Below are 19,427 nucleotides of genomic sequence, written 5' to 3' on the forward strand. Positions count from 1 at the left end.
GCGAATGCGCTTAGGTGGGGCTTGTATAGGAGGAAGGCGCTGAGGAAATCTGGGCGTTTGGATTTGCACATATTTAGTAGTCTTCCATATGATACAGCTACCTGAAGCTACAACTACGATCATTGAAGTTTTAAATTAGTAACACAGAAGATGTGCGGTCGTCCAAAATACTAGCTCCTCTTCATAGCGAGACAGCGTTAGTGTCATCCAAAATTTTTTTACGCTTAGAAGGAAACTGCAACGAATTCTTGTGTTGCTTAAAAAGCGTAGTTTGAGCTAGTGTAAACGTAGAGGAACCTCCGTGGAAAACCTTAAGTTTGAAATACGAGCGGAAGCATGACGAAAAGCTCATAAAAATAGCCACTTTTGATACCAAAACTGTAGAAAAAAAAAAAGGAAGCGCCGCCATTACCGCTCGCCGGACGTGACGCATGATCTAGAACGCGTGGCTCCTCGGCATGACCTCCAAGATGAGGCGGTGCCCGCGGTTGCCCGCGGTGCGCTTAAGGATTTCGCAGGTGGCTTGCTGGGACATATGTCATAGCAACAATCTCCAGGTGGACGCGTCGTCTGCTTATGTGCTGTTTGAAGGCTTCTATCCTAGGAACTATGCAGTTACCAGACCAGCGGCTCTGCCAAGGTTGATTTAGTGGTACATAATTTACCTATAATAAATCTATACAAAGTTAAATTTTGTTGCAGTTGTTCTTCAATAAACGTCTTACGCAAGCTATAATTACAGTGCTTATTGTGTTTATCACACGACTTAACTGACGTTGGTACATATATTGAGAAGCATGGTCGTTGTGCATATAGTAACATCATGTATTTATGCCGGAATCATCTTAATGATATTGTGCATAACGGATTGTTTACCCCCTACAGCAATTTCATGCTAATAAATGTACAACCAGCAGAGATCAAACGCTGTTCGAGCTAGAAGTAATGCGAAAAGGGAGAAAGCAAGAACAGCAAAGGTAGGCAGCCGAACTAGAGGAACGTCATTTTCGTTATCCTACACAAACCCGCCGTGGTTGCTCAGTGGCTATGGTGTTAGGCTGCTGAGCACGAGGTCGCGGGATCGAATTCCGGTCACGGCGGCCGCATTTCGATGGGGGCGAAATGCGAAAACACCCGTGTACTTAGATTTAGGTGCACGTTAGAGAACCCCAGGTGGTCGAAATTTCCGGAGTCCTCCACTGTGGCGTGCCTCATAATCAGAAAGTGGTTTTGGCACGTATAACCCCATAACTTAACTTTACTTATCCTACACAAGGGTTTAGGGAAAGCGAAATCAGAAATAACGCAGATAATTACAGTAAAGTATGGACAAAGAATTTACGTCGAAAGGAAAGGTCGTCGAAACAAGCAGGTACACTGTCATTCACATTAGGAAGTAAGTTACAGAACACAACAAAAACCATGACGACGACGAAGACGACGGTGACGACGACAGCAACAACGGCAACAACCTTGTTTTCAGAAAAAAAAAACACTGAACATGAATGAACAACGCCTCACAAGCTAAGAATAAGTTTCCCGATAGCTGAACCCGTAGTACAGATGTTAGCAAGGCAAAATTGTTGTACGGGAACTTTTCGCGAGGCACTGCAGCGTTTAAACTCCGGATTTCTCTCTTTACAGTCCATTGGAAAAGTAGGCGTGGTCGTCAGATGCGAGCCCAATTTCGACGTGTGTGCACGCATCTGTGGAGCAGTATGGAACTACAACCCTCTATGCCTGGAAGCCGCTCCCGAGTCACCTATAGACAGCTCAGGTAACGTTGTCTTGCGGGCAGACATTTTTTTTTCACGAGAAAGAAAACGCAAACCCCAGCAGTTGCTTTTGCGGAGATAACTGTTTGTCGACGAGTGTTGCAATGTAGGTTTGTTGGCAGGCAATGTAAGCGCGCCGTACCCACAAAAAGGCGCGCACAGTCTAAGCGCTGCGTCTGTCTTTTTATTTCCTCTTGTGTACGTTTCCCTACTATCGTTACTATTGCATCTTATATAACGGCCTGTCTCACGCGTAACTCCATATTCTATAGTTCTCGTACGCTACTATAGAACACATTCATTCGGACTGGGTACGAGCCGAAATAAACGCTTATAATAGTGGTGTGCATGATCCTGTAAGGATTTAAACACGGGAAAAGTGTTCATGGTGACAGAACTCCGCGAGGAAACTGATACACGAAGGGATGAAACAGTACACAAGCGCTGTTCCACCGTGCTGCCCTTTCGTGAATATTATGTTCTTTCGCGTTGTTCTGCCACCATGCATTCTTACAGACTTGCTTAACTTGATGTTTTTCTGCAAAGGTGCAAGCAATTACGCCCACGTAAAGGACTTCCCAGCCCTCCTCTGTCGGTGTGTGATTCAAGTAGCACCCACATCTGCGTTTTTTTTTCGTACAACTACCCTTGCTGAATCAAACAAGAAATTGTGTGCCGTAGAACAACGGACGAAGTTGATATCGGCACTCTACAGTTACGGCGCTGCACATTTCCTTGTCATTTATAATTAGTAAAATAGCCCGTCGAATTCGATGTTGTTGACAAGGACAAGTTATTCGCAGCTTTTCTGTTCAAGTTGACAAACTTTCCTAATATTGTCGAAAGATTATGTTCAATTTGTAATTTGAGCGGAATCAGTTCGCCACTTTAGCTGAATGCTATATGTGCTTTACGCTTTCCTTGCTAATGCCAGCGGATATTTTCATAGCCTGATCTCAGCAGGTATGCTCGTAACCCAATGATCTGTATTACGCGGCACTGCATCCTGTACGTCACGTTGCTTGCCGTGGTTTCGAATAGCATACCACTGTGTCAAAATAGTATAGCCTTACCAAAGCAGGCTCTTTTCTTTTGCCTTGGTTCTCCAGGCAGTTCCAGTTCTACGGACAGCATTGAGTCTTCAGGTGATGGCACTGATACTCTGACTGATGGGCTTGGAGGCTTGCTGAGGCTTGCTGAGCGCGTCGACGAGCTTGCGCAGGTTAGTCCCTCATATTCTCAGAAACACGGACCGACCAGTAACAGTAAAAGTTAGGAATGATAGCGCTTCAGTTATCCAAAGACCTTAATCTCCATTGACAGGGTTAATATATCAGGTGGCTCATCTGTCAAAAGGAACCAATTTGGCCAAATACCTTTCGGAAAATGAACTCCAAGAACAAAGGAAACATGCATTCGTAGGGCCTTTGAGGTGCAGGTATATTTCTTTATAAAATAAACACCGAAGAAATATTCTTGTGCATGAGTCTTCAAGGCCAACTGCAACGAAATATTAGGTGACTTAAAAGGAAAGTTTCAGATGGCCTATGTATGAAGCAGCCTTTGTGAGAAGTTGGTACGTTTAAATACGGCTGAATGTGTCACGGAAGTCTCGTAGGCATGAATCAGAACGCGTGGTTTCTCGGCATGAGCTATGAGATTAGGCGCCACCCTAAAATACACGCAGCAAGCTGCAAAATGTCGAAGGCGGCGTACTGGGTCTTATATCATATCTACTAACCGCTAGGTGGGCGCAACGTTTGCTTAGGCGCCATATAAAGGTGCTAAAATCCGAGGACACCTAAACACTTCTGATGAGCTGTCAATGCGAAAGCATTAATGTCCAATTTAGCGCCGCTGAGCGGTCCTTCCAGTTATGAACTCGTCGCGGCAAGCGAGCGTGTTGAGGCGCTTGGTGAGTTTTAACGCGAGATCGTTAAGGAGACCACATTGGCGTCCAGCGTCCGGTGTCAGTCGTCGCATGGACAAAATATTTTCGAACCACACATACTCAAAGCGTTCATGTAGCGCAAGGAATTCACTGAAATAATTAAATTTCTCAAGCTAAAATACGTGGAAGCATTGTTAACTCTGACTTACACACAGCCTACGGACATGATAGCTCTCGGATTGTAATTTCAATACGCGAGAAAACGTAATTCTGTTACGCGGACATTCAAACAACCCCCTTTCCACCGTTTCTGCAATGCACAGACCGGAGACGGCGTCCGCCATTTGCGCATGCCGGTGCGTAAATATCTCGGAGTCCACGGAGCAGCGCGCCCGCTTCCTTGAAAGACTTCCACATGGCAGTCGCGTCCGCCGCATCGCGGCGCCTGCAAGAGGCCGCCTTAGAAAGCCCTCTTTCGTGCATAGCGCTCGCCGCGAGGATTTCCCGGTAAATATTACGGTTACATGCGCTGCAGTGGCCGGGAATTGTGAGAAGCAGTCAGAGATCTTTGAATGCTATCACGTTCCGCTCTTAAAGGCGAAGCTCACGCGTCCTTCAAATTTTAAGGCCAAAGCCTTTCTAGGCTCATGGAGGAGTTTTGCGTCAGCAAACCTGACCGCCGGAGTTTCCGCCGGAGTGTCGGCCGAAGCGTCATCATGCCGTATGAAGACAGATTAAAGACAGATTAAAGAATGAAAAATGACTGATAGTGACAGTTAGTGAATGACAACGTTATAAAAGAGATTGGTAGAGGATAATAATGGCTAGTAATGACTGATAATGACTACTAATGGCTCGTAATGACTACCATAATGACTCCGAAATGACCAGTATGTCTAACGACGGCTCTTAATGACCACAATTGATTAGAAATGACTAGAAATGTCTAGTAATGAGTAGTAATGACTAAAATAAATACTAATGACTTGTAATGACTACTCAGGACTACGAAATGACGAACATGTCTAACGACGGCTTCTAATGATCACAATTGATTACAAATGGCCAAAAATGCTTACTAGTGAGCAGTAGTGATAATAATGACTGAAATGACTTGTAATGACTAGTAATGACTATGACCAATATGTCTAACCACAACTTGTAACGAACACCATTAGAAATAACTAAATATGGTTAGTAATGACCATTAATGACTAATAATGACTGAAATGACTTGTAATGACTACTAGTGGCTACGAAATGACCAATGTGTCTAACGACAACTTGCAACAACTACAATTCATTTGAAATTTCTAAAAATGCTTAGTAATGACCAGTAATGACTAATAATGACCGAAATGACTTGTAATGACTACTGATGATCGTGATATGACATGTCTGACGACGGCTCGTAATGACCACAATTTATTGCAAATGACTAAAAATGCTTAGTAGAGAGCAGTAATGACTAAAAGAAAGAAGGGAAAGAGAAGAGGCAGAAATAGAACGAGGCGAATGATAAGAGGAGGAAGAGTAGGCTTTCGCCGTTCACCTCTTAAAAGAGATCTTAAGAGACTTCGTAGCTTTTTTATTTGGCCTCACCAAGGCGCAGTTAGAACGCAGGCGGGAGCTTGCGCGGACAGGGAATGCGCGGATGACACAGGCTTCCGAGAGCGAGAGCGAAGGTGACATAGCCCACGTAGTGTCGCGGCGATGCTCTCTCCCCTCACGCAACACCTGGCAAGCTGATGCTCCGTCTCGCCAGCTATGCTCCGTCGAGCCTAGCTCGTGCCGTGGCGTCGTCGCCAATAGGAATTTAGGCTGCAACAGGCGCCGGATACCGGCTTTCTTGCGCAATGAGCAATGTGATGCTTTCACATCAATATTTAGGTTAGGTAATGCAGTTTCTCCAGCTTTCGCTGGCACACGAATTCTAGAGGAATTCGAGATCAGAGACAAATAAATATGTTCGGTGTCGATGGTACAAAGAAAGATTATGATATATGTGTCACCAACGCGTCTAGTACTACAGAAAAACAAAGAACGCCATTATTTAAAAACAAATTGATGACCCGCTTGCACGTGGGAAAATGCTGTATTTACGTTTGACGGCGGTGATCGCTAATGATAACGCCATTGTGTGCTTCTTGCATGGTTGAATAGTAAAGGTTTGTAGAAATTTGGTGATTGTCTAGTGTGTATCTTGCGTATTGGTTTCTAAGTGTTGCGTGGGTAAATAATCTCCTAGTGTACCTCCATTCAATCAACCCACATATCTTGTTTGTCTGTTCTTGGCAGCTCTCCTGATCTGTCTGTAAAAACATTTTAACCCTAATTGTCCGCATAGACACTTGACTAATATTGTGCAAATGTAATGTCGGCGCTGCTTGCCGTTCTAGCATTCTTGTCTCCGTCGCGATGGTTTCACTCATAAATGTACTAACATTACTCAGAGCTCAGAAGGGTTGCAATGTGAGCTTGTTGGTAATGCATCTTCAAGGGGTGTACGGTAGTGCGATGGGACAAAACAAGACACCCGTCTTTTAATCGCGCTGCCGTACACCCCTTGAAGATTACTGAATGTTGAGGAAAAATACGCCATAATTGTGAGTTTAACAAGCTTAAGCGTTAGCGCATTAGACGGAGCCAAGAAAGCAGGACAAACAAACGTTTGTATGTGTCTGCTTCTAAATAACTTGTTCTTGGCCTAGTTGGTCGGTACTTGCTGCAGTCATGACAGGGCAAACAAAACAGACAAAACAAACGTAAGACTGGACACCACGGGGACCTGTGGTGTCCAGTCAGTGTCCAGTGTGGGTCCAGACTGGACCTGTGGTGTCCAGTCAAAAATGGACAATGGCTTCGCCATCTGTCCATTTTTTTTGCCATATATAACACGTGTCAGCATGCGCATTTTCCTTATGAGAACAGTGTCATGTAGGTCTTTCGATTATCTCAACTTTTCACATTCGCTTGAGAAACAACTGGCAAGAAGTGTTGCCTTTTAACAAACTTGTACTTTACAGGTGGTGCAGGGACGTAGCCTCGAAGAATCGCCCTTACACGCCGCGTGTTATCATGGAGACGAAGAATTGGCAAGGACATTGATAAATGCTGGTAATAACGTTAATGTGAGAGACAGAAATGGCGACACACCTCTTCACTACTGCGCACACGGGTAAGTGGTGTGCAATAGTTGAAATTAAAATTAAATAATGCGGTTTTACGTGCGAAAACCATCATATCATTGTGAGGCGCGCCGTAGAGGGGGACTCTGGAATATTATGGACCACCTGGGGTTCTTTAACGTGAACCTAAATATAACTACCCGGGCGTTTTCGCATTCTGCCCCCATCGAAATGCTGCCGCCGTGTCTGGGATTAGGTCCAGCGACCTAGTGCTTAGCAGCCCAACACCATAGCTTCTAAGAAAACACGGCGCGTCAGCGTGCAATAGTTTTGCGGCCAGGCCGTGCGTTTAATGGAACATCACAGAATAATATTAAGTTAAGCTGTGCTATCAAGTTAGCCTAACGTAATAACAAAAGGGTCAATCTTGTAATGAGTGGTGGCTTGGTAAACAAGAACAGGTACTTAAAAAAAAACGCCATTCTGGCCCTGCGAAAATGAATGTCAGCAAAGCTGCTGAAAACCTCCGATACAACTGCTGAAGGAGTAGGCAATGCGTTATGGCTTTATAGTTAAGGTAGTAGGGCTATATTAGAATAATGTTAGGAATGAGCGTAACGGTAACTTTGACAGCACGCGCTCCCCCCTCCGCAAGGCGGTGCGGCCACAACATTGAAATCAGTTGCTAGGCTGGTTATTTTATATACGAAAGGCTACGGTCGTCGCACCCCACGTCGCAAGCTGGCGACGTCGCGGTAGCGTGCGCAAAGCAATCTTTACGGGGAGACGTATGCGGGAAGCCCTACGGGCTTCGCATTAGTATCACGAGTGCCTTGTCATCAATTATATGGTTTGGATGCTTGTTTTGAGCTTTGTCTTTATAGAAACTTACGCTGCTCTGTACGTTGTATGTGTGATTCCAAAGAATGTAGACACTGTTCGCTTTACTTTGCTGAGTGCTTGCCGCTTCTGCCTTGCATCATCATCATCATTTATTATTCCCGTTAAGGGTCCCTTCAGGGACATTACATAAGGGGGGGGGGAGAGTGATGGGAAAGTGCCATACATCAGCTAAAGAACAAACAAACTAAGGTAACAGAAATTATATAATAAGCTGTGTAGAAAACATCAGGTATAAACAGAACAATGAACATATCTCAAACTGCGTACGAAGGTATGAGCCAGTGCATATTTTTTTCTTGCTTACGGGGGCATGACCATTGGTGTTTATAGTTTTCTGTCGATGGAAGCGAAATCTCAGGGTCCAAGCCATATACAGATTCATTGTAAAAGACAGCAAACCTCAGTGAAGACCAGAGTTGTTGCCTCAAGAAATGGCTCGTACCCACTAAGGGGATTGGACGACGTGTCTCATTGGTTTGTTTGTTTGCCCTCTGTCCCTGGCTCTCGTTCTGGTAGCCGGCTTCTTCCTCAAATAATTTTGTTCATGCTCTACAGCGAACTGGGCAAGAACCTAGCAGTTATAGGGCGGTTTCTTAAAGGGACGCTGGAGAGTCTGTCGAATTCGATAAGACGCTCATATACGGATGCGGTAATATTATGAACCATGCTGGTAGAATTTTTTTTTTTTGGGGGGGGGGGAATTTTCACTCAGGAGCGACGTAATCGTCGGTTGAAATTGCGCTGCAGCTCCGCCCCCCGTCGAGCGCCGCGCGCTGCTGCTGACGCTGACGATGTGAGCGGAGACCGGAAACCGCGGCGTAGTGACGTCAGCACTGGTGTTCCGTTCCTTCGTAGTCTCCGCGACCGTGCCTGACCGTGCTTATTTCTGCGTGCGCGCCGTCCTAATCTGCTTCGCTAGACCCTACATTCCTTTGTTTGTGTATTTGTAGAGCGGTAGTTGACGTGCGCAGCATCAATTGAACTTCTAGGCCGATCATGCCGGCGTTCTGTGCAGCCTACAGTGGCACGAACACCAACGGCCGCGACGATGTTTCGTTATTTCCCGCAAGACAAGAAGCTTTCAGCTAAGTGGGAGGCTGCTTTGAAGCGAAAGAACTTGAAGAGCTCAAGAACAAAAGGGCTCTGCTCTAATCACTTCCGTGACGATGGTTACAATCAGAGTTTATCAATAATCCGTGCTTTGGGTTCTCCTTCGTGTTAGCACGCTGAACGGAAGGTGCATGTTTATCTCCCACCCTTGACGCAGGTTTCATCGCCAAGCGCCGCGAGTTTTCTATTCGCATGTGTGTTGTGAAACAGCCTGCATGTAGCTATCATAACGCAGTGCAATTGTAAAGTTTGAATGTGTTGGAAAGCCGGCTCACGCCAGGACGCTGCACTCCCCCTTCTCTCGCGCACATAGAGAAACCGCCCATCTCACGTAGCCGATGGAATTAGCCGGTTACGAGTAGCGTGCGAATGGCACGCTGATGAAGGTACTATACTATACGTGCTACAACAGCCGGTAAACTTTTCCCGCGTTTAAACCATCTGTTTAGATTTCAGGCAGCTTTGGGGCAGCGTTCAAATGTTGAAGATCGCATCACCGCTTACGTTGTGCGAGGAGGCATGCAGGAACATAACACTACAGTTGTTTGCCCGGAAACGTACTGACTGGATCGCTGAGTGCAGCTTAGCAAAAAACATACTCTCCAAAGAACATTTCCAACCCGAGGAGATGCTAACACTTCGCCTTCGTTTGCGTCGAAAGCACTGCTTGCACCAGCATATTTTGCTTCTTGGAGAGGCCGGCTCTTGGCAATCGGCTCGTACATGTAGGGAGTAAAGTATAAACCCCATACAAGTGATCTTGCACGCGACAGCGACAAGCGAGGCGATGGCTGTCGCGTTCACTCGTCGGCTACAAGCCGAACTCCACGCGAGCGACGGTTTTGAGCGATGACTTCCCGGTATGGGGGCAGCAATATACGCGCGGAAACTAGCGCGACGTGTGCTTTATCAATTTAAGTTGATGCATTTTACTGTAAAAAGGAGCATAAAATATTTCTGAAGGCCTTGCACTAGGTTCCTATTCTTGCACGTGTAAAATTCAATAGTTTGCTCGTTCTATGCGACAAACAGTAGTATTTGAGTTATGTACACCCAGTTCCGGCTTCGCACTATTGGCTAGTCGCTCATAGCACTTCCGGGCGACGAGCGACGAGTTCTAGATTTCTAGAAACAAGTGATCGAGCGACAACACCAAGCGATCTGTTCGAGCGATGGCCTGTTTTGTCGCTCGAAGCCGTCGCCGTCGCGTGCAAAATCGCCCTCGTGGGGTTTGGACTTAACGCCGAACTCCTCAGAGAAACGCAATCTCTCGAAATTTTCCATAACCGTCTCAGCAAAATAACACCAAACTACCTTGCACCATGCTTCATGTGTAGCGGCAGCAGTCGGTTGACACCATTGTTGACATCTCGAGGCGCCCGACCAATCACAGGCGGGAACGAGGCGCGCGAGCTGCCCCGAGTCTGCTACTTTTCGTCGAAATAAAATCTGTTTGCGCTTTTTTCGCTCAGTTTCGATGCGATATTCGAATTAGGAGGGTTGAAAACCATGACGTACTGCTCTTCACTCAGTTTTTCTGGAAAAGCTTTCAGCTTCCCTTTAAGAGGGAAGGTTTCAAAGAAAGCATGAAATAAAATTGTATTATTTGAAAGGTAATTACAATTGTGTAGGAGTACCGTAAGAGTAGTGGGGATTAGATAAGTTCTTACATTTTCGTCTTTTTGAAGTGCGCAACTTCTTTCTCTATGGCGTAGTAATGAATATTGAGGAATGCGGACTACTTACATGGACGAACTTGTGCATCTCGGACTCGCCCTGTGTAACGAGGCTACATTTATTTAGTTAAAACAAATAGCTTTCTAGAACCTGCTATTCACATATTTTAGTCATAGGCTGATGTTACATACTGTTTTTGTTCGCCGCAGTTCAACATTTTACCATCGGAATATATTGGATTCAAATTATCTTGCTGCATCATGGTTATTTTTTATTGTTTCGTTTAAAACACACATTTAATTGTTTCAATTTTTTAGGAAGACATTCTAAGCACCTACCTGCCCGACCTGACTGCAGTATCACATCTTGAGATAACCTTTAAATCCAGAGTGCCCCTTTAACCATTTCGAAAATTGTGTTTTTGTGTAAACAAATATTTAAGCCACAAAGGGGAGGCAGCCGGTACTGTGCCAAAGGCTTTATGCTTTTAGGGATCGATGGCTCGTTTTAAATGACCCGCATTTGAGCTTCACGTGGGCTATGAGGTCAAAACTTCTACTACAACTGATGTCCCGAGAGACATGACGAAGTGCCGCCAACGAATTTTGAGGAATTTTATTTTCTCAGTACAATGCCAGTACAGAGAAAGTGAAATCGCTCATATTTGTCGCTTTGAATACTGTGAGCTACTGTGCAAACTACGCGGCATTGTCGCTGCAACGTCACTGTTGGTTTTGACCTTGTCTATGCTTTCGACGTTGTTTTCCACGAACTACTTCATTCTCGGCGCATCGTGTATTCTGGCTATGCGCCATGTTTTAGCCTTACCATCATGATTGTTATGTATACACTTCCTTTGGGCTACAAACGCTGTTTTTGCGTACAATAGAGCAAATATTTGCACGCAAACGCACCGCCATCTCGTCAAGAAGAGTTTCTACGCGATGCCCACATGATGTCCATAGTCCGATCAATACTGTGCACTACAGTACTGATAGTTGCCGCCTCCGAAATGCGCGCACAGATTTCACTTCTTTCAGAGTCTGCGTGCAGCCCAAAACCTTGCCCTAACTGCCCATCCCTGCAGTTGCGCCGTAGCTAACTCGACAGTTTCTTCGACTCCCAAACGCGCATTGGTTCACTGGCATGAGCTCAAATTCCGGTGGACGCGGGTGTCAGGAAGTTTATTTTCCTTTATGTTCTGGGCATGGCCTAAGCTGGGGTTGCCGAAGGTAGCGAGACTAAAATAAAAATCACGATTGTGTCGTCGATTACGAAGCCGGTTGTAGTCAGCGGAACAAAACGGACGGACGGACTGGGCGGACGGACATGGCAAACCCAGGTCACAGCACTTAACAGCTGTCGAAGTAAAACAAAAGACGGGTGGCGACGCTCCCATAGTGTTCCCTTACCAGCTTGAGGCAACGTAATGAATTTTGACAGCGTCTGAGGTCAGCAACTGTTTATGCCCAAAGAAGTAGTATATTGCATACTAAAGAAAGCAAAGCCTATATCTCGTAATTTTTGAGAACACAACCTTGCACAATACGACCCAAATGCGATAAATTACTTTAAAATTTCCGACATCACACTGACGTGGTGTCAGTGCTCAATCTTGTGTGGGTGCGATATCGAAGAGAGAGTAGCCTTGCTTATTTAAGCTAATTGCAAACAAGCTTTTTCTGTAATATGAGGGAACAGAGATCTCTCAAGTAATACTTCGTAAGTTAGAATTGTTTTATTGTTGTAGGTTAGTGTACCTTTAATAATTCTTTACTGTTGTCTGTGTCGTAGCACGCGCCCTTTGCGATGAGAAGAGCTGCAGCAAAATATGCATGCAGCACTAACGCTAAGCCCTACGGTTACGTAAAAAGCTACAAAACGGCATGCTGTGTATTTTTTTCTTGCAACATCAGCCCTTAAATAAAGCATGTAGCGCTTTAGTTGCTCTGCCCATCATTTTCTCAGCATGAACCAATCTCGAGCGCACAGCAACCACGTAAGTGAATTCAGGTTTCGCCGGCAAGTGACTACTGATCATGAATAGGCTTTAAAAGTAGACTAGTTGGTGAACTTCCCTAACTTTTTGTGCAATCAAAAACTCCAGTAGTAAGCCCGAATATATATATGCGAAGTTTAGCCTTTGAATTCAATCACTGTCGTAGCCTAATTCCTTCGCGGTTGTATACATTACTTATCCTTTCTTGAGTGTTCTCTCTACTAACTCAAGGTAGATGGCTGGTTTGATTGCGCCATAGGGTAGAAGAGTGCTGCAAGAAAGTACGCGTAGTGATCGCCTGCCCGCATGAGAGCGAATGCTTAGCATCGGCTACCAGGAACACATCGCCTTCATTCGGTCGCTCTACCGTTCAGGAGCGAAGCACTCCTGCCCTTTAGAGATTTCAACGCGACGTCATGATTTATTGCATAATGCAATAAAGAAGCTAGTAGTGGACATCACTGGGAAGGAAGCGCACGACACTGCCGTTTCACCTCCAAAGTTGAAGCTGCGTACATTGTTGTATAGATTGGTGCGATAAGATCACGGCGGGTAACATTTTGCAGAGGAGAGAAAAGGTATTACAGTGAAGGTGTACCTCAATGTGACAATACGCGCGCAGTGGCCTCCTTAGAGAAAATAACTGGAACAGTAAGCTCAATATATACACTTAGATATAGCAGGTACTTCCGCGTTCAGTATAAGCTGCAACACGGTGCACGTGTTCAGAAGGGCCCTAAAATCGCGCAGCGGCGCTGACATACGAAAAATTGATGTAATCAATAGAAGCATTAACGGCGTTTATTTCTCCAGTTATTCGGATGTCAGCACCGCCGTGCAGTCTTGCAGCCCTTTTGAACATGGGGGCCGCGTTGCAGCTCATATTACAGGCGTCTGTACAACAAACATTGGCCACAAATTGCTGCTAGGCTGGTGCGCTCCCGCCAAACTATTGCTAACCAAATTTGCGGTGCGTACGTCAATACTTTTCTCTTGAATATTCTTTGAAGTTCAGGGAAGGGGTTAGATGCATCGGTATGTTTTTGAACGCGACCGAATGTTGTAGAAAAATTCTGCTTTACTGTTGTACTGAGTGCGTAACTCGTTCTTTAAATCTTAATTCAGGATAATTGACGAAAAACGAAATTGCATTAGATGGGCCTCAAGATACGTTACGGGAAATCAAATGATGTTGCACATGTAATATTTAGAGAAAATCCTCCTTTTTTCCTGCTACAAACGATTTCGGGAAATAGTCCGGGAACGAACATCAGTGATCTGGGAATAGTACCACGATTTCTTATTGATAGAATCCATGCAGGACTCAGCGGCTTGAATTTCATACTTAGTGCACGTGGGCGGGAGTTATCATTGTGAAGTTATTTTAGTCAGCTTTTGTTACTTAAAAACCTTGCTGGTAATAGCAAGGTTTTTAGCAAGGTAATAACACGTGCTGTCGCGAATAATGTGTGGCCCAAAATAGCATGCTTACTTCTCCTGCATTCTACCTTAAGGATGATAAAGATCTTCGCTCATGCACCAATATCATATATCGTCTATATGGTAAAGGGCCCATTTACAGTATTTACGTTGTAATGCGTTACTATGACCTGATATAAAGGTTCAGTTAAATATCATAGGTGCCAATAACAACATCCAGTCGCTTGTCACTCTGCCACAGGCGGCTTCACAGAAACTGAGCTCCGGTAATGTCGGAGGAGAGGACTTTCGCTATAACGTCAGTATCTGCTTTGAATCCAGGGCTGCCTAGGTTTGATGTCATCAAGGGAAATCGTCACGCGTCGCAAGTTTAGAAAAACTAATGATGCCTGCATGTTGCAGGAACGAGCCCGGTGTCATGCGCCTTCTTGTCAATGCGGGAGCGGACCTAAACGCAGTGAATGAGAAGAATCGGACGCCACTGCACGTCGCTGCTTCAAAGGAGCATGCGGACTGCGTTCGAACTCTACGATCCTACGGAAGTCGCCTTAAAGTGAATTTGCAGGTACAAATTGTAAGGCAGAGTGCTGTCAGTCTCTAAATGTGGCTGTATCTCAAGCTAAGCTCGGGTTTTCCTGATTAGTGGCACGAAAACACGTTTTCTTTTGGGAAAAGAGGGCCAGCACAGGCGTTTACTAATTATCTTGCAAAGCTCATCGTTAACCCACAAGCTAATAACACTTTGACGGGCATAAAATGCGAGCCGATAACCGTGTGTCCAAAGCTATAAGTGTGTGATCTTCCTCAGCTATCATCTGAAAGCCTAGACACAATTTGTATAGAAGAAAATAGTCTCTCTCTATGCTCCACTACCCATCTAGGCCATTTCTTATGAAACATGGCATACTTGCCCTCGTTTCCGACTTTTCCCTCCTCGTGGAGTTAAAAAACGTAGGTAAGAAATCGACACGGGCAGCTTGTGCACATCAGCAGAATCCCGACTAGCACGAATATCGCAATTTTTGCCCCTAAAATCGGCCGAAGAAAGCATTGGCACCTTCCCAAAGCGTTATTTTTTTGCAGGAAAGTTTTCTCTTCCCTAATGCAAAATCTAGCAGACTAGAGCTCATCAGCTCTGGTCGACCTCTTTCATTTGTGTAAATAAAATCTTTCTTTCTTCATGTATGCTCATTTACGCTTAAATAAAAGCTCACAACAGTTTGCTTTCTAGTTGAAGTTGGTCGCAATTATGCAGATAAATTCTTTTTATTCGGTACATTTCTTTTTGGCTTCTGCGCATTCATCTTCGTAGGCATCTTCCGCCCTTATACCCAACCTCCAGGTAGAGTTGACTGTGGATAGAGGCACGCCGTCAGTAGAATCTTCACATTTCTCTAAAGGGAATTTCTCCAAATCTGGGGAAAACAATCTTGGAGAAAGATAGAGTGAGAGAGCAGAGGCTTTATTGAAAAACAAGGTATTAAGGTGGGTGGCCTTGTGATTAGGCGGCCACGAGCCCCCTCGGCCCGGGTGGCTTCTTCAGGTCTCCTGATGACCTTGGACAGCAGGTCAGAGTTCGAACTGAGCAACACGGCTTCCCAACGGCGAGAAATATTTGTCGTTATTCGCGTGACTTTTTGCAGGGCAGAAAGGTAGAATTTTCTTTTAAGTGGAACAAGTTGAGAAAGTTCGTCGATGTTCACCTTTTCAGAACGTGTGGAATATTCAAGAACAGTTGAGCACAACTGTTCACAGTTCTTCCGGAAGAGTCAGAAGCTGGGCTAATGAGGTTTTGGTTGAGAGTAAATATTTGTTAAATAGCTGATGTTTACGACGCATTGTTTTAGTGGAAGCAGACGGGTTATTGAAAAAAGAACGGGAGGACACAGTGCTAGGCTGTGAAGTTGTTCGTTTACTCCGCATGCCGGGGGAGGGGGGGGGGCAAAAATATAGCAGGGAATAGAGAGCAAACTTCTATGCAAACCTCGCGGGGTAAAGTGAGACTTTTGTCTCCGTGTCTTACGCGTCACCCAGACTGGTGGTGGGTGAGTGGTGATGGGATGGTGAAAAATAAAACACAACGCTGAACACCAAGCGAATGTCCTGCTTTTTGGCCATCTATGTCGTTTTCTGCTAGAAAGTTATTCCGCCTGCACGTCAAGGCGCTGAGTGAAGCTTCGCCTACGTTGCGAAGAAGGTTCTGGTCACAAAGAAGCTCTTGTAGTAGAACTGTTCATAAGGCCGAATGCCAGCTAATGCTAGTGCTGAACATGTAATTACCGAAGGTGGCCACCCAATGGAAAAGAGAACTTACAACAGAAGAACTTTGAGTTCTGTTCCTGAATGAAACTTCTTTGTCGGCTCCTTGGCGAAATACAAAGCAACATTAATATCTGGTCTTGAATTACTCTCTAAGGACGTTGCAGGAGACACGGCCCTTCACGACGCCATCACCGTTGGCAGCGCAGAAATCACCAGCCTGCTGATTAACCTTCGCACGATTGACTTGTCAATCACGAATCAACGGGGCTTCAATGCCCTACACCACGCCTGCTTGAAAGGAAATAACCTGCAAGTATTTATTTTATTGTTCAATTGCTTTTATCGCCCTTTTTATATTCATTGACCTTGCTTTTCGTTTGGAAGACTTGGTAGTTCTTGAGGAAGCCCATAACCTTTCCCAGATACACAGGGCGGTTTGCACAGGGCGCACACTTCGGTAAATATAGCGATTTGGCTGAGTTGGTCTAATTTTTGTTCGTTGATTTTTGCAGCTCGGTGCACCGAAGCATGGAAACTTTCGCTATGCCTTTGTAATATTTTGTTTTTGCTTCCGCGCACTTCGTAGTGTAATTAGGTTGGTGTAAGCAAGAAGGCAGTTTGTGCGTGGTAGAGTCTCTCTCTCTCTCTCTTTGCTAATTTGCTTGTTGGTGCAATATGCGAAAGGAACTTGTTTTTAGTGTCGAGAATTTATTTGTAGGCAGGCTATTGAGAACGCATGGGTGCTCGTCAATTTTTTTGGCGGACTCTCGAGATAAGACAGGCTGCGCCTGATGCTTGGCCGTTGGGTTTGTCGAGAAGCTTTCTGATATAGCACATCAATCACACGTGCTTGAAGATCACGGCGACCTCTTATTGCAAAAGGAGTTTTACTGGAGGTACCTCGCAGTTTTCCGTTCCACAGAAACTATGCCATCGCCAGACATCGAAACACCAGGCTTGCCTGCTTCGCATTATGAGGGTAGCTATTTCTGACTGCTTTATCCTTGTAACAGGTGGAGTATGGTGTCGTAAATTTTCGCTACCGTTCATCTCACCTCGGCAGCAATATTCGTGCGTTATCGACATCAGTCATGGTTGTCCATATCGGGCTTCATGGTCTAGCTTATGGTAACACAGCAGGCAGATCACCATGTCACTGACTTGGATAAGCAGGATTTCAGCAAGCATGCTGTCTTCTTCGTTCGTAATAGTTTCAGCTCTGAAACGATTGAAGCACTCAATAACATCGAGAAACGCCCGAACTCGTCAAAAGACCCAATTTTATCAGACGCAGTGGAGTAAAATAATTTCTGGCTATGCGAATGTTATAGATCTGTTCTAATAGCCGAAGCCTGAGCACCATTGCAAAACGCTGAAAGAAGCAGTGTAGGATAGTATGGACGATTCTAACACTCTCGGTTCTTGTTTGCTAGTATGAGCTTCGAGTTCAGGGCTCTTGACAGCTAGTTCCCGTCCACCAACAAACAAACGCGTGAGAATCCTTGTATTCCACTTTCTCAACTCTTGCATGCTCATCGCGTGAGAGCAGGCCACGTGAGAGCTAGAGAAACCTAATACATTCAGTTCTTATTTCTGATTTGTAAGCCACAGAGAGTGGTGTGGTTGAGCAGCAGTGTTCCACAATACAGCGTAGACGTGTCCTGAGAAAGCGATTGCACCAACAGCACATGATTCAATGGACCGAGGTAGGTAACGCCACTTGAGGAAGCACAAGGAAAGGGGCCTTGGGAGCTAGGAAGAAATGCCGTGACAGGACCACTCGTGCAGACACTGACTACTTGCTAGCGACCTGTACTTGTTCTAGAAGCGCTCACCAGGCTAAGTTACTGCTTTCACCTAGTTTGTTCAGAAATGAAGCAGTACTCAATTTTTCTTTTTGTGGACGTCAAAGTCAAGAACCTTAGGCAAGCTAAGTGCATAAAATGGTAATTTGCCACCTTCCTTTTCAATTTTTCCACCACTTGTTTAGAAGTCATTATCCGCGAGCAATGTATCTAATCTATTTTTTGTTTGCACATTAGTTACTTTAAGTAAATGAAAAACTTGTAGGCAGACCACTAAACCTTGGCAGGACCACAACGACCGTTGCGTAATAGTGAGGAGGGTAACATTCGGTTCCCTTGTGTGTCCATGGTGAGAGTCAAACATTGAATTGCAAGGCGGGGAAGTGGTACACCCTAATAAGTTCGATTCTTTGACTATTCGTTTGTATCGAATATAGTAACAAGTGCAAATAGGCGACAGCTCTCTTAGTTCTTCCATGCTATTTCTTGATTGTTTGTCTCTTAAACATATGACTAAGCCCACTTTCTTTCTCACAATATTATTTACAGGGAAATCCGGCGTTTCTTAGGAGTTTCTTAACTGGCACGGTGCTGTCATGGGAATGACGGTATATTGGTGTGCAAGGCTTGTGTTGGCTGGTTTCGTACGAGGATTTACCTACAACGTTGATATGACTGCGTAGATGACGCACTAATAAATGAAATCTTCGTAGAATGTTTTCATTCACCCATATTACAACTTTCAGTGAAGTTCACTCACGTGCAGTGCATACTCAAGCACATAAAAGCAAGAACAGGCGTGAACAGCAAGTGAGCGCAAACCTTGCCGTCTGTCCTCCAGCCTTAGTGGCCCGCCGGTACTTCTTACTTTCCTCTAATTGCACGTCCAGTAACAAGCCCTCATGGTTGAAGAAAACATGTTTTTGTGTAAATGTAAGTGACTGGCATTCCCACATACAGTAGTGCAGCAGCGCCAGCTATTACTTTAGGGAGAAAGTCTGTGAGCGAGCCTATTAGGGAATGACGTGGAGAACGCGTCGAAATGTGAAGAGTTATTATGAAGTGGAGGCAAGTAAGAAAATGAAGTGTTTAAAACCTCGTTTAAAATTGAGCTATGTTTCATTTTTCCTCGCTTGGGTGTCGTTGTATTGGTCATTTCTATATTCTTTTCAAGGGAGCTTCCCTAAAACCTTTAACAGCTGACGTGAGGTGTCAGCAAAATTCACAACCCACAATTTGGAGAAGCGAGACTACTATGCGCTGGTGCATCATCCTCAAGCAGCATGCACCTATCTTATTCTTCTGCCGATCTCTCAATGTCCCGATAGATTTACAGAGGGCCACGAAACCAAAAAAAAAATGTCTTGGTTTGGATCTCCATTAGGTGTAATTTTTTTTGTTTCTTTTTTGTAGCCACTGCGCCTGCATGAGGCGCAT

The 19,427-nt window shown here is 45.0% G+C and overlaps 1 protein-coding gene across 1 annotated transcript in view; it reads left to right on the plus strand.

Annotated features, from left to right (window-relative positions):
- Nucleotides 1-19,427, plus strand: part of LOC135917728 (E3 ubiquitin-protein ligase MIB2-like) — a 74,937-nt gene that overhangs the window by 31,176 nt on the left and 24,334 nt on the right. Inside the window, exons 6-10 of the mRNA XM_065451303.1 lie at nt 1,645-1,777; nt 2,885-2,997; nt 6,693-6,844; nt 14,326-14,488; nt 16,340-16,494. Coding sequence (XP_065307375.1) covers nt 1,645-1,777; nt 2,885-2,997; nt 6,693-6,844; nt 14,326-14,488; nt 16,340-16,494 — 716 coding nt within the window. The remainder of the gene's footprint in view (nt 1-1,644; nt 1,778-2,884; nt 2,998-6,692; nt 6,845-14,325; nt 14,489-16,339; nt 16,495-19,427) is intronic.

The sequence above is a fragment of the Dermacentor albipictus genome, chromosome 2, assembly GCF_038994185.2.
Source record: "Dermacentor albipictus isolate Rhodes 1998 colony chromosome 2, USDA_Dalb.pri_finalv2, whole genome shotgun sequence".
NCBI classification, from domain to species: Eukaryota; Metazoa; Arthropoda; class Arachnida; order Ixodida; family Ixodidae; genus Dermacentor; species Dermacentor albipictus.